The sequence below is a fragment of the Aotus nancymaae genome, unplaced genomic scaffold (assembly GCF_030222135.1).
Source record: "Aotus nancymaae isolate 86718 unplaced genomic scaffold, 86718_ANA_hifiasm-v0.15.2.pri h1tg000004l, whole genome shotgun sequence".
NCBI classification, from domain to species: Eukaryota; Metazoa; Chordata; class Mammalia; order Primates; family Aotidae; genus Aotus; species Aotus nancymaae.
The window spans coordinates 63,345,351-63,358,841 of NW_026988415.1; the positions used below are offsets into that span (position 1 = coordinate 63,345,351).

The 13,491-nt window shown below is 35.3% G+C and overlaps 1 protein-coding gene across 3 annotated transcripts in view; it reads left to right on the plus strand.

Annotated features, from left to right (window-relative positions):
• The window catches only part of HMGN5 (high mobility group nucleosome binding domain 5), a 73,831-nt gene extending 60,706 nt beyond the window's left edge, over window positions 1-13,125 (plus strand). For 2 of the 3 annotated variants that reach the window (XM_012455731.2, XM_012455734.2), the window contains 6 exons: window positions 5,249-5,385; window positions 7,116-7,145; window positions 8,460-8,489; window positions 8,753-8,806; window positions 10,853-10,990; window positions 11,954-13,125. In XM_012455731.2, coding sequence (XP_012311154.1) covers window positions 5,371-5,385; window positions 7,116-7,145; window positions 8,460-8,489; window positions 8,753-8,806; window positions 10,853-10,990; window positions 11,954-12,544 — 858 coding nt within the window. In that variant the 5' untranslated portion in view covers window positions 5,249-5,370 and the 3' untranslated portion in view covers window positions 12,545-13,125. The remainder of the gene's footprint in view (window positions 1-5,248; window positions 5,386-7,115; window positions 7,146-8,459; window positions 8,490-8,752; window positions 8,807-10,852; window positions 10,991-11,953) is intronic. The other variant, XM_064362816.1, reaches the window with a different exon arrangement.
• The last annotated feature ends 366 nt before the right edge of the window (window positions 13,126-13,491 follow it).

The following is a 13,491-nucleotide window of genomic DNA, read 5'->3' on the forward strand; positions in this document are numbered from 1 at the left end:
GTTTTGGGGTACATGTGAAGAACATGTAAGATTACTGCATAGGTACACACGTGGCAGTGTGGTTTGCTGCCTTCGTCCCCATCACCTATATCTGGCATTTCTCCCCATGTTAACCCTCCCCAACTCCCCACCCCCGCTGTCCCTCCCCTATTTCCCCCCGACAGACCCCAGTGTGTGATGCTCCCCTCCCGGTGTCCATGTGTTCTCATTGTTCAACACCCACCTATGAGTGAGAACATGCAGTGTTTGATTCTGTTCTTGTGTCAGTTTGCTGAGAATGATGGTTTCCAGGTTCATCCATGTCCCTACAAAGGACACGAACTCATCGCTTTTTATGGCTGCATAGTATTCCATGGTGTATATGTGCCACATTTTCCCTGTCCAGTCTATCATCCATGGGCATTTGTGGACGTTCAAGATTCAAAAACTCACATTCACTAGACATACCTTAGTCCAAAATAAATAAATAAACAAGGAATAAGGTAAAAATTAGTTTCTTTCTTCTGAATTTTCTACTTTCTTGAGATAGAAAACTGACTAGAGAATACAAGTTTAAGATCATAGATGGGTAAGGATCCAGTGAATAGGCAAAAAGATATATCTGAAGTAGGGTGACAACCAGAGTTTCTTTTTGAGTTTCAAGATCATTGAGATGGAACAGAATGTGTCTTTACCAAATGTGCCATTTAGTCATTAACATTTCTGTATAAATTGTATAATTGCTGATACCACAACCTAGATAAAATTTTTAGTAAAAAAGTGAAAGAAAACTACTACTCTTTTTTTTTTTTTTTAGACTGAGCCTTGCTCTGTTGCCCAGGCTGGAGTGCAGTGGCATGATCTCACTTCAACCTCTGCCTCCTGCCCCAGTGATTCTCCTGCCTCAGCCTCATGAGTAGCTGGGATTACAGGCACCCACCACCACCCCCCACTAATATTTGTATTTTTGGTAGAGAAGAGGTTTCACCCTGTTGGCCACATTGGTCTCAAACTCCTGACCTCAGGTGATCCACCCACCTAGGACTCCCAAAGTGCTGGGATTACAGGTGTGAGCCACCTTGCCCAGCCAACTGCTTAAATTTTAATAGATGATCTTCGGCAAGTAATTTAAGCTCTCTGAGTTTGAATTTATTCATCTGCATTCCAAGGGTACTGAAATTAGAAAATCTCTATTAGTATCCTCCAAACTTGAATTTCTGAGAGCCTAAAAATAGTATTCCTTTAAATTTTTGCTTTAAAAGTTAGTAGAAATTTTACAAATAGAAACATAAAATGTATTATATTCCTTTTGCCCCTAGAAAGCAGCTCAGTTTATTTTAAACACTGGAAATTACCTTCCATATCTACCATATCAGTGGCTACTCTTTAATTCAGTATTTTATTAGTCTTGGGCCAGCTACAAATAAACATAAGACATAGGAAGATTTGGGTCACCAGAATTACAGTTTTTCCAGAGTCAGTCTCAGCTAAGTGGTATCATCAATCCAAATAAATGTCTCATATCAATCTTAAACAAGGCTCAGAAATAAGTGCATTGATGTATTTGGCTCAGTGTAGACTTGTATTTATTTTACTCTCTGAAAATACCAACAAAAAATATCTAAAACATAGTATTTTAATAATATGCTACAAGTTTTGCATTATTATTTGCTGACAATGGTAAATAGTTTTCCAATTTTTTATTTTATGAAAATACAACAGGAATAATAATGATATTGGATGAGGTCAAAATTAGAGATATTTTAATAGAGAAAATAAAATATTTCTTACTAGTCAATCAGTATTTTTGAGATCTTATTGCATGCAAAGTAGTACATTTAGAATGTTTTTATTTAAGCACCGTGTGTGTGTATGTGTATATATATATATATATAGTTTTAAACTATGAATATACAGAACATTTGAAGACCTGTTTTGTCTTGACTGTCTAGCGTTCCTTTTCTCATAAATACATATTTTCTTTTGGATTCTCTCTCTCAAAATATTTTAATGTTGGTGTTTTTAATCTGTAAATTTTTATATCTTTCTGTGTCATTATCAACTGATTACTAAATGGACACATTACAGTTCCTATAAATTTTGGGAGTGGTAGTAGGCATGCTTAATAGCTAGGGAAAATTAGGGAATCCTGTGGAGAATTGTCAGGCAATCAATTTTCCTAGTCATTAACAAATTAAAAAGAGAAACAAGCCAATGTAATTTTAGAAAAAAATGCTCCAATAAAATGTCTCACTTTGACAATTACATAAAAATAACCTTTTTACTCTAGAATAATTTATCAATTTTAGAAAAATATATTGGAAAAGTAGTAAATTCTACAGAAGGTATGTAGAGTGTGATATCCTGAGAAACATTTAGGCAAAAGGAAGTAAGTATATACAAGTGTCATGCAATGTGAAGAAGTTTGATGTAGTGGTTGGGGAAAAAAGGAAAAATCAAGCTTGCTTGTGTCATATGAGTAGTACAATCTAAATTCTATAGTATAAAAGGAGGGAAGAATTTCTTAGGACTGAAATGATTGAAGAAGGCTTTTGTCAAAGAGGTGATATTTGAATTGGGTCTGAACAGTTTGGTAAAGATTTGATAGGTGAAGATATACGAGAATGGGGCTGCAGTCAGAGATAATAATACTGCAAAGGCAGAGCCTAAACCAGGTTTGCTAATAAAGGACCGCTCTGCTTAACGGTTAGAAGGAAGAACATGGGGAGATGGGGAATTGGGGTCAAGAAACAGAAGTATGTTTCAACTTAGAAAATGTTCTCATGCATATATGACTATTTTTTTCAATTTAATATGATATAAATCACAGTTGCAACAGGTTAGCCCAAAAAAAGAAAATTGCTGACAAATTTAAGAGGAGTTTTAGAGCTCACTGATCTGCACATTTTGCTTTGCCTCAAACCTCTAAGCTTTCAAGGCTCCTCAAGATAATTTGTTTCAACCCACTTGAACTAGGCACTATGTTCCCTGAACAAGTACAAACTTTTCCTGCTTCTGAATTTGCTATAATGTAACAGTCTACCGAACCTTTGCAGGCAAGCCAAATTCCACTCCCCTCAATCAAAGATTTTGCTAAATTACCTTAGTCCTAAAAGATCCTTTCCCTCCTGTTTTATTATTGAATTTTGATTGCACCATTCAGATAACACAATCAGCTTTGATTTGTAAATAGGTATGCATCTGTTTGCTCGATCCTACAAAATTATAAAATTCCTTAAAGACAGAAGCTGTTTAATGCAACTTGGCATGCCACAGTGTTTTGCATTTTCATAAGCTAGTCTACAAAAGCAAAATACAACTCACAAAATAATGCTAAATAAAAATTTATTGAATGGATGTGTTCCACTGCTGACACATTTTCATTCCCTTCATTTTTCTCCTTATCCTTAAACTCAATTTTTATGCTTATCTTCTAACTGTTGGAGAATAAAATGATTGAAACATGTCTAGATTCACCCAACGATGCTTTTACCATAAGGGCAAAAAGTGACATCAGGAGCATCTAGGGATTATCCCAATAACTGTAGAAAAAGGAAGCAATTTAAATGTCTTTCTGATTTACTTAGTTGATTTAGAATGCAGCATGAAGTTAGGGGAAGGAAACTGAGCCGCAGTCACGGAGGCTCACCCTACCTAATCTATTTAATTCCACACTATCAGTGCTGGGGAAGAATAAGCAAAAATAATAATAATAATAGTATAAAATATAATAAAAGAAAAATAATATAATATAATAATAATAATGGTTTATTCTGTGATGCTGTATCTTTGCTTGAAGGGATGGTTTGGCACTCTGGAGCAGATATAGTGTTTATCTCTTAAACTGATTATTTCAAAATTTTTAACCTACATGAACACAAATAAATTTTTCCTAAAGCAACTGTTCAAAAGGTTAACTTTCTTTTTTGATTAACCTTCCAGGATAAGGATTTGGGTTGTTGCTTAGGAGTGCTTTTAAACACAGGTAAGTCTTACAACAACCACATCAAGGCACCTCTTCTATGGGGAATTAGAGCCTCTATTTAAATCATATTTATTCCCAAGAAATTTATTCACCAATCTTCACCTCAACGCTGAAACCTTTAGGTCTCAGGAACTGACACTGAAAGGCACCTATAAGCCTCTCTTACAGTCGAAAGCCCCCTAAATATGGCTGGAACTAGAGTGATGCTATGGAGACATTCTCCTTTGGCAAAAATTTTAAAGGGCCGCCTAGAAACTCAGTAATGAAGATACTTAATATTTTAAGACAATCTTTTTAAATATCAAAATTATTGCCAAAAAGTCCATGATTAACAAAACATCAAAAATTTAAATAAAGACAGGATCCTACCCTGCACTTGCATAACTCACCACATTCGCGTCATCCTTGCCTCCTGGGTTTTTGTCACAAGCTCAAATTTTGTGCCTGAGGTGAGTACCTCAATCGTTTTATGCTAGTCTACATTCTGAGTCATAAACGCTTTCGTGGATAGCACCTTCTTGAGTCCTTTCACTAAATGCCACCTTCGGATTAAAAATCTATTCTCAGTGCTTTTCCTTTGGATAGATCTCTGCTATTACAAATTTCCCTCGGGGTCCCGCTGAATTCTTGGTATATCCACTCCAAGTGGAATAACGGTATAGCTCCCAGTTTTGTCGCTACTCTCCACCTGGGGAAAACACGCCATTTTGGCACCCTCCTCTTGTCAGCGCCACAGTTCTGCTTTGGCGGGAAGTTCCCACACCAGAGAAATATCTCCTCTTTTCCACTCTCTGAATGAGTGTTCCTGTCGGTTCATCACCATCCCGCCAAAGGTGGCAGGGAAAGACTGGAGCCCAGACTCAACCGGTCTTAAAAGCACTTTCCTCCCTAGGAATAGGGAAAGGTGGGGGGTTTGGAGACTGTGGAGAAAGCAACCGTTGTGGCTTTCGCCTGTCGTTATAACATAAAAGAAAAAAACTGATCAAGACAACTCTGGCTTTCCTGCCATTCTTATTCCTGATCGCTCAGTCCCTGCTAAGTTCGCGTGCTCCTCCACTACACCAGCGGTTAGAGCCGTCAGCGAACGAAGGCTTCGGGCAAGTTCGCGGGCCACGCCCCCCAAAGCCGGCTACCTCTCCTTATTGGCCTGAGAGCCTGTCACTCCAATGTGGCTCCCACTCCGGCTAACCATTCACGTAGTTTGGTTGCGTCTTGGCGTGTTTAATGTTGCCAATAACGAGGGTTTTTTTTTTTTTTTTTTTTTTTTTTTTTTTTTTTTTTTAGAGGAGAGTACAGGTCGTGCTGCAATTAGTTCATTGAAAACTCATTCGCTCCTGGAGCAGTCAGGCAGTGACTGCTTTCGGCTTTTTTCTGCTGACTAAGATCTCCTATAGAGAGCTACAACAATGCCCAAAAGAAAGGTAAGTGAAATGGAAAGACAGAAGGGGGATTAGCTACTGAGTTACCTATTTCCTAATAGGAAGAATTTATTTGTTTATTTGTTTGTTTGTTTTTAAAGCTTTTTGGCTTCTTCCATTTTGTGATGCACTGAAATGGAATGGGGGAGAAGGGCAAAGAGCAGTCGTTGTAAAGGTTTAGGATGGTCTTGCATGCAACTGGTAGTTCACTTTTGGAGTGTTTTAAGGAAGAGAATCTCTTGAAAGGTGTCTCCATGCTGAATTACAAACAGCCATAGCGCTGTGCTGTCGCTTCCTACCCCAACCCCCTTCCTTCGCTTACCCTATTGGAGAATACTTCTTCCAACCACACTTCCAGGCACCAGTTTCCTCCTTTGCCTCCGGCTTTTCTCGGGGAACCGTCCCGTTTGGAGGAACGAAAGACATGGCTTTCTCCTGTATTTGCCTTTGTTCTTCCCGTTTTCTTTTCTCTTTTTTTCTTCCCTCCTCCACTTCTTGTCAGGCCAGATGGCTATGCAATGGTAATCCTGTGCCATTAGGCGGCGCAGACTTCAAACTGTCCTAGAGAAGAGAGATTCACCGCTGTAATTAGAAACTTCAGGGGTGAGAAAGCTGGACCTTTCCAACCTCTTTAGCTAAAGGTGGAAAGATTATAAGGAAACAGTGTCGGATAAACTTGCCGATGTTGGGGTAGCATGGATTTGTTCACTTTAGTTATGCAGAATTGATCTGAGCCTTTCTAGCTCCACAGGTCTTCTGCAAACCCTCACTTCACAATCCTGGCTCCTCTCAGACAGGAAACAAGTTCACGCTCGGTGTTTTCTTGTTTTTTTTTTTCTTAGTCTCCTAGAAGTGAAATCGAACGCTGTTTCATTGCTTGGTAAAACCGTAAACACTGTGCTAACTTAAGACATGATTGTTTTTGGATTGTTCCTGTAAACAAGTCCGCCTTCCTTATTCTTAAAACATAGGAATAAGACTGAAATTCCGCTGTGCTCTGTGGCTGTATGAATCGTGCAATAGCTCGATAATTCCCAGGCTAAAGGGCTACTCTGATATGGAAAGCAAGTGTTTCTAATCACCATCCCCCCTTCCTGAGATTCCCGCCACTGTGCCTTTCTATACTTGTGCAGTAGGTCTTGCTGTTTTGCAGAGCTGACAGCAACCTTATAGCAGGTAGTGGCGGGAAGTTTTAAAATCGGCAGCCAGTTTCTTAGAATAAAGCATTGACTTTGTAACAAAGAGGTCCCCCCATAAAACACTGTGGGGGCTGTAATTATTGCATGCAAAACTTGGAGAGAATAGTCCAGAGTCAGTGCAGAGGGTAAAATAGGTACAATTCCATGGCATACATAAGGCAAGAAAGGGAAATTACATGAAGCTCCGCCTTCATTTGACCCGCCCCCACATTTTTGGCTTTTACATTGTCTAAAGCAGGTGGATTTCAAAATTAGAAAGGTTTGCTTTTAGGAGACGCAATTTACACAAAGGGATGAAATTAACTATCAATTGTGTAAAAGTATGTCTTGTACATGCACTTGCATCTTGGTGCACATTAGTAAAACAGCAGTATGTAGCATGGTTCCTAAGAAACAACACGTGTCTACTTGAGCAGGAACCCAGGAAAAAGTAATAAGCAATTATATTGAAATTTGTAATCTGCAGGCAGTATTTTCTGATTTACACGTTTATATCAATGACCTTATTTCTGTGTGGTTTTCTCCTCTGTGTAGGCTGCAACTCAACGTGATTCGAAGAAGGAGGTGAGTTTCTTTAGTCTTAGCATCTGTTAGGAAAAACCACTAGTTTTATAAACTTGACACACATAAGCAGCTAAAAATTAGATGCTGGTTGGTATATTTGTACTATATGAGGACCAATATGGTATGCCAATGGGTCCTCTCAAAAATATATATCTGAATTTCGGAAGAGAGGACTTTTTAAAATTGCCATTCAGAATAAAATAAAAGTCTTTTTCACTCTTTTTTTTTTTTTTTTCTGAGACGGAGTCTTGCTCTGTCGCCAGGCTGGAGCTCAGTGGCGCAGTCCCGGCTCACTGCAACCTCCACCTCCTGGGTTCAAGTGATCCTTCCGCCTCAGCCTCCCGAGTAGCTGGGACTACAGGCGTGTGCCACCATGCCCCGCTAATTTTTGTATTTTTGGTAGAGACGGGGTTTCACCATGTTGGCCAGGATAGTCTCAATCTCTTGATCTCATGATCCGCCCGCCTTGTCCTCCCAAAGTGCTGGGATTACAGGCGTGAGCCACCGCGCTGGGCCTTCACTTTTTTTTATAGAAATAATGATGAGGAAATATTCTTGACAATAGAGATGTGCTAATATTTGATTTCGGTGTTTTGTGAGTTAGTCTCATTTGGTGTGTGTACTTTACAGGCTTACATGTTGCTTACTTTAGAAAGTTGAGGTTCTAAATGTTCATATATGTGAATAATTTCTTAAAGTACTATGTAGTTTTTGTTATTGTATTGAATATATATGGTTCTAATTTCTAGAGTATGCCGTATTCTATATGTCCTACAAAGCAGGAATCATTGTTGTGTGACTATTATATTAAAGAACCGCTCAATTTACCTTTATGATTTTGTTAATCTAATGTTTTGGTCAATGTGTATTATTAATTTTTGTCTAATTAATGCACAATAAAAATATACTGAGTATGACAAAAATATATAGTAAGTATTAAAAACTGCAAGCTTCTTGGAATTGTTCAGATGTGGAGAGAACTTATTCCTTTTAAGCAAAATAATTGCATTGTCATTTGGCAAGAAAAGGCCATATTTTCATTTCTAAATGTGCTCCTCTTTACTAGCTACTGTGTTAATTTAGCCTAGCCACTTAAGATTAATTTGTGACTTTTTCCTTAGTGTATAAAGTGTTCAGAAAAGGGAAAAGTCAAAACTTATATTTCTTTTATGGTATTTTCTAACCAAATTCACAATTGCTTCTTTAATGACAAGATTTATGTATTGTTACACCATGTATTTTCACCTCAATAAAAATAATTCTAGCTTTATGTATCCATAATTCTCTTAACAGATTTTTGTTTTTCACTTATAGCCAAAGAGAAGATCTGCCAGATTGTCTGCCGTAAGTAATCTTTTCAAAAACCAGCCCATGTATTGTGAAATGTCATTTTAAATTTTAGGGAATTCTTAAACATTCAACACGCAATTTATTTTTGAAGTTTTAAGAAAAATTTTCACACCAAAGAATGTGGGTTTTTTTTCCCTTAATACTCAGATTTAATCATATCCATTTATTTTAATTCAGAGGTCAGATATCATTTTTAGCACTTTTTCTTCAAATATGATTTTTTTCCTTTTCTTTCCTTTTCCCACAACTTGATGCAGATGCTTATGCCCATTACACCAGAGGTGAGGCCCCAAAGAACATCAACTCCAAGGGTAAATATTCAACTTGGAATGTTGAAATAAATTTGCTTTTTTTAAAAAAAATAATTTTTGAAATGGCATACAGCTGATCATTTTACTTTGCTTATATTTTGTTCAGTTAGTATATATTCTATTCTATTATATAATACATGTAAACCCCTTGGGTGGGAAATATTTGTTCCTGTTTTGTGATTGTCCACAGCGTTTTGACATTTTCATTGGGTAGACACAAAACAATTTCAGTTGGATAGGCCCATTAAATGTACATGCCTTTGCTATCATATAGTTATAATACTGTTTTCCTTGGAAAACAAAAGGTGAAAACAGTAGTAACCACAAAGTTGTGCTTTGTAATAAGAGTAGTAACTAACATTTGATAATATTTTACAGTTGGCAAAGTACATATAATATATAATTATATATAAAAATAAATATATATAAGATGTATTTGCATATATTAATTTTGAATGGACACGATTTTGTATGGACTTATATACTCTGGTGTGGCTAAAGATGTAGAAATAGAAATAATATCAATATTTAGTTTACTGTTAATTGCCTAATACATGAGAATATTGGTTGAATTCCTGAAATCATAAAAGGTTAAGGCTATGAGGAACATTAGAGACGATCTAATCCTACCATTTCATAATTTAAGAAACTATAAACTGTCATCATGTTCATAAATAAAATCCTTTATTAAAAAATATTGCTAAACAGGGCAATTGAAGTTTTAGTAATGATTTATATATTTAATGGTGACCAAAGAAAAGAAAGTTTATTTTCTTCTGCATTTTACTTTTCAAGTCCACTATTGTGTAAGATTATATATCCAACTTACAAGTTGTTAAAACAGAAAATACAGCATATTTTCTTTTAAGAATAAAAGTAAGGCCAGATGTGGTTGCTCATGCATGTAATCCGAGTATTTTGGAAGGCCGAGGTGAGTGGATCACTTGAACTCAGGAGTTCAAGACCAGCCTGGGCAATACAGTGAATCACCGTCACTACAGAAAATATAAAAATTAGCCAGACATGCCTGTATTCCCAGTTGCTTGGGAGGCTGTTGTGGAAGGATCAGCTGAGCCTGGGAGGTGGAGGTTGCAGTGAGCAGAGATTGCCCCACTCCAGCCTCGGTGACAGAAGAAGACCTTGTCTCAAAAAGAAAAGAAAAGAAAAATAGTGCTAGACTAAAACATATACTATATAACCAAAGATTTTACCCTCGGTTTTGTTTCTCATGTGTTAAAAGAGTAATATCTTATATCTATATTATAATTTACAGTTTCTAAAGCAATTTTTCATGTATTTTCTCATTTTCTGCTTATAACATCCCTGTGAGGTGTGTGGTATTACTCTCTTTTTATATATGAAAACAACAGCCTCAAAGATACTTACGCTTTTGCTCAAGATCACATCACAATAAGTGGCAGATCTAGAATTCAAACACAGGTTTTCTGGACCCTTAATCCAGTGGTCTTTCTATTACATAAACAAGTAGGCAAAATATTTTCTTGATAAAGTCATCATGAATCAGGGCATTCCAAACTTGTAGATACAAAGATTGAAACTCATCACCATAAGATCTTTTAAAAATATATCTAAATTGATGTTCTCACTATTAGCATTTATCTTAATTATTACCAATGAAGGCTTTACAATCAACACAACCCTGTTCCTTACTAATTAGACTTGAAAGAAATAGACTGACCCTCTCTAGTCAGAGGTAGTTAATTGATCAGTCTAACCTGATGTTGGCAGTTTGTCCTTGGCAGCAACTAGTCAGCATTCTAACTGGTTGCCGCTCATCTATATCACTCAACTTAAAAGAAAATTTATTTTATTTATATCAAGGAAACATTGTTTATTTTAATGCTTCTTTAGCCTTAGAATGAAACTGAAAGTATTATATGATAATTTTGTTGATACTAGGTTTATATGTGATATTTTAAAGCATTTGCATAAATTATTACAACAGCTGGTAGAATAATTGTGGCCATTTAATCACACAGCAGTTAAATTGTGTATTTACTTTTATTGTTTTATATTGCTTGGCAGAAAATGAAGACAGAAAGTGATATGATGGAAGAAAATGCAGCTACAAGTGCCAGAGCAGTTGCTGAAACCAAGCAAGAAGCAGTTGTTGAAGAAGACTGCAATGAAAATGCTAAAAATGGAGGAGCCAAAATTGTAGAGGTATCTTCTAATGTTAACAGTTTTGTCCATTTGAAAGTTTAACAACAGGTACAACTGAAAAGAATCTTATTTGTCCTTTAGTTTACAAGTTGGAAAAAAATAAGCAGTGGTTCTATAGTATAGTGGTATCTAAGGAGAAAATAAAATGAATTTAAAATATGGGAATTTATAGGGACCAGTAGTGCGAACAGTGGCTTAGCATTGCTGTTACTAGAACAATGCTAAAGATTATGACTTAGTACTAACATAACGACCTTCTTATTAAATACAGGCCAATTCTTTATTCCTTTTGTCAGCACATGGGCTATGTGTGAAGCCATTTTCCAGAAATTATGATATTTTTTATTTCCTCTATAGATGACAAAGAAAATCATTACATAAATGTTTTTAGTGTTATTTTGCATATTTAACGCATACAATTTTTAGGTATTGTAGTAAAACACTAAAAATGGGATGTAGTCACCAAATCTATAAACTAAACATATGCAAATATGGAAAATCTTTTGTAAGTTATGTTATAAAAATACTTTTCAAGAAATTTTTCATTAAACAATCATTATTATAGAAACAAAAGATGTTATTTTTCCAAGGAATATATTTTGTTTACATGCATAGTCCTCCTTAAGAATTGCTGATATAGAATAAATATATGTCATCCTTCAAGTATTTACTTTGTGCTTCTTCATATTTGAAATGAAAATTATTTGTATGATAAACGTTTTTGAATTTATTGCTTCAAATATCTATTTGTAGGTATTTCTGTAGACATTTTAGTTAATCTCATTTCTTAGAATGTTTTCCTCATAGTGTCATATTTCAGAGACTTCTTTCACAGGACAATTACTTTCTTGTAAATGCAGTATTAGTCTTTCTGTAAAATAGATACAATCTAGTGTAAGTATTTAGGGGAAGCAACTCTAAATTTACAAACAGAATCTTGTTTTTTTTTCACTATGCATACAGGAATCAGCTTCTGAAAAAGAAATTGTGGAAGTAAAAGAAGAAAAGATTGAAGATGCCACAGAAGAGGGAGGAGAAAAGAAAGAACCAGTGGCAGCAGAAGGAAAAAATGAAAAAGAAGATCAGAAAGGAGATGAAGAAGATCAAAACAAAGAAGAGAAAGGGGAAGATGGAAAAGAAGACAAAGATGAAAAAGGGAAAGAAGATGGAAAAGAGGATAAAAATGGAAATGACAAAGGAGATGATGGAAAAGAGGAAGATGCAAAAGAGAAAGGCGATGGAAAAAAAGATGAAGATGGAAAAGGAAATGGAGAAGATGAAAAAGAGAAAGGAGATGAAAAAGAGGAAGAATACAGAAAAGAAACAGGAGATGGAGAAGAGAATGAAGATGGAAAAGAGAAAGGAGATGAAAAAGAGGAGAAAGAAGTAAAAGTCAAAGAAGATGAAGAAGAGAGAGAACATGATAAAGATGAAGGTGGAAATGAAGAAGAAGCTGAAAAAGACAAAGAAGATGAAAAAGAAGAGGAAGAAGGAAAGGAAGAAGATGAGGTCAAAGAAGATGGAAAAAAAGAGGAGCCTCAGAGTATTCTTTAAAACTGCCCTATATAGTTTCATAATTTGGTAACATGTACCTTCATGTTGTAAAGTGAATAGAGATAAATATTTTTATCAAAAATTTTATAAACAGTCTTTCTTTAGCATTGATTTAATTTCAGAACATCTTCATGCTGATTATTAGCCATAAACTTTCTAACATGAAACATTTATCTATAAATTTTGTGATTATAGTAGTGGAATATATAGAAAAAAATATGCTTTCAACTTTGCGAGTGAATTTCGTGTTGTGTAAGTTATGTGTCAGATCTTTAAATTTTAATTTTACTCTTTTATATATGTGATAATTTCACAAAGTGAGGGATCCCAAAAGAAAAAGTTTCATCCAACATTCTTGTTCTCTAGGTTGCTTTTATAAAGAAGGTGAAATATTTTCAGGTAATGCTAAGAATTAAACTTATCTTTCCAAATAGAACTTTATTATTAGCTTGGGAAAAATGAAATTGTATTTCCATTTTTAAAATAAATACAAATGTTTATTTCAGAAGGGCAGTTTTGATTATATGTGAATGCACAAATTTTACTGGATTTATCTTAATAAAAAGACTCTTTCACGATGATTGTGTTTTGTTATATGTTCAAAGTTGTAGCTAGTGAAATATTATGCTTAATTTTTTATTGTGATATGAAAATATTTAAATAATTTTTCACTGAAATGAAATTAATATAACGTAAATTTCACCCTTTTAATTATAATAAAAATGATAAAGTATGTGATTCAATGGTTGTCAGTATATTCACAATGTTGTGTCTACTGTTTAATTCCAGAGCATTATTATCACCCAAATAAAAAACAAAGTACCAATTAGCAGTCTTTCTCCATTTTCCCGCAACTCATCCCCCACATTCCATCCCTTGGCAACCACTAATCTTCCTTCTGTTTCTATGAGTTTGCCTTGTCTGAACATTTAATATAAATGGAATCA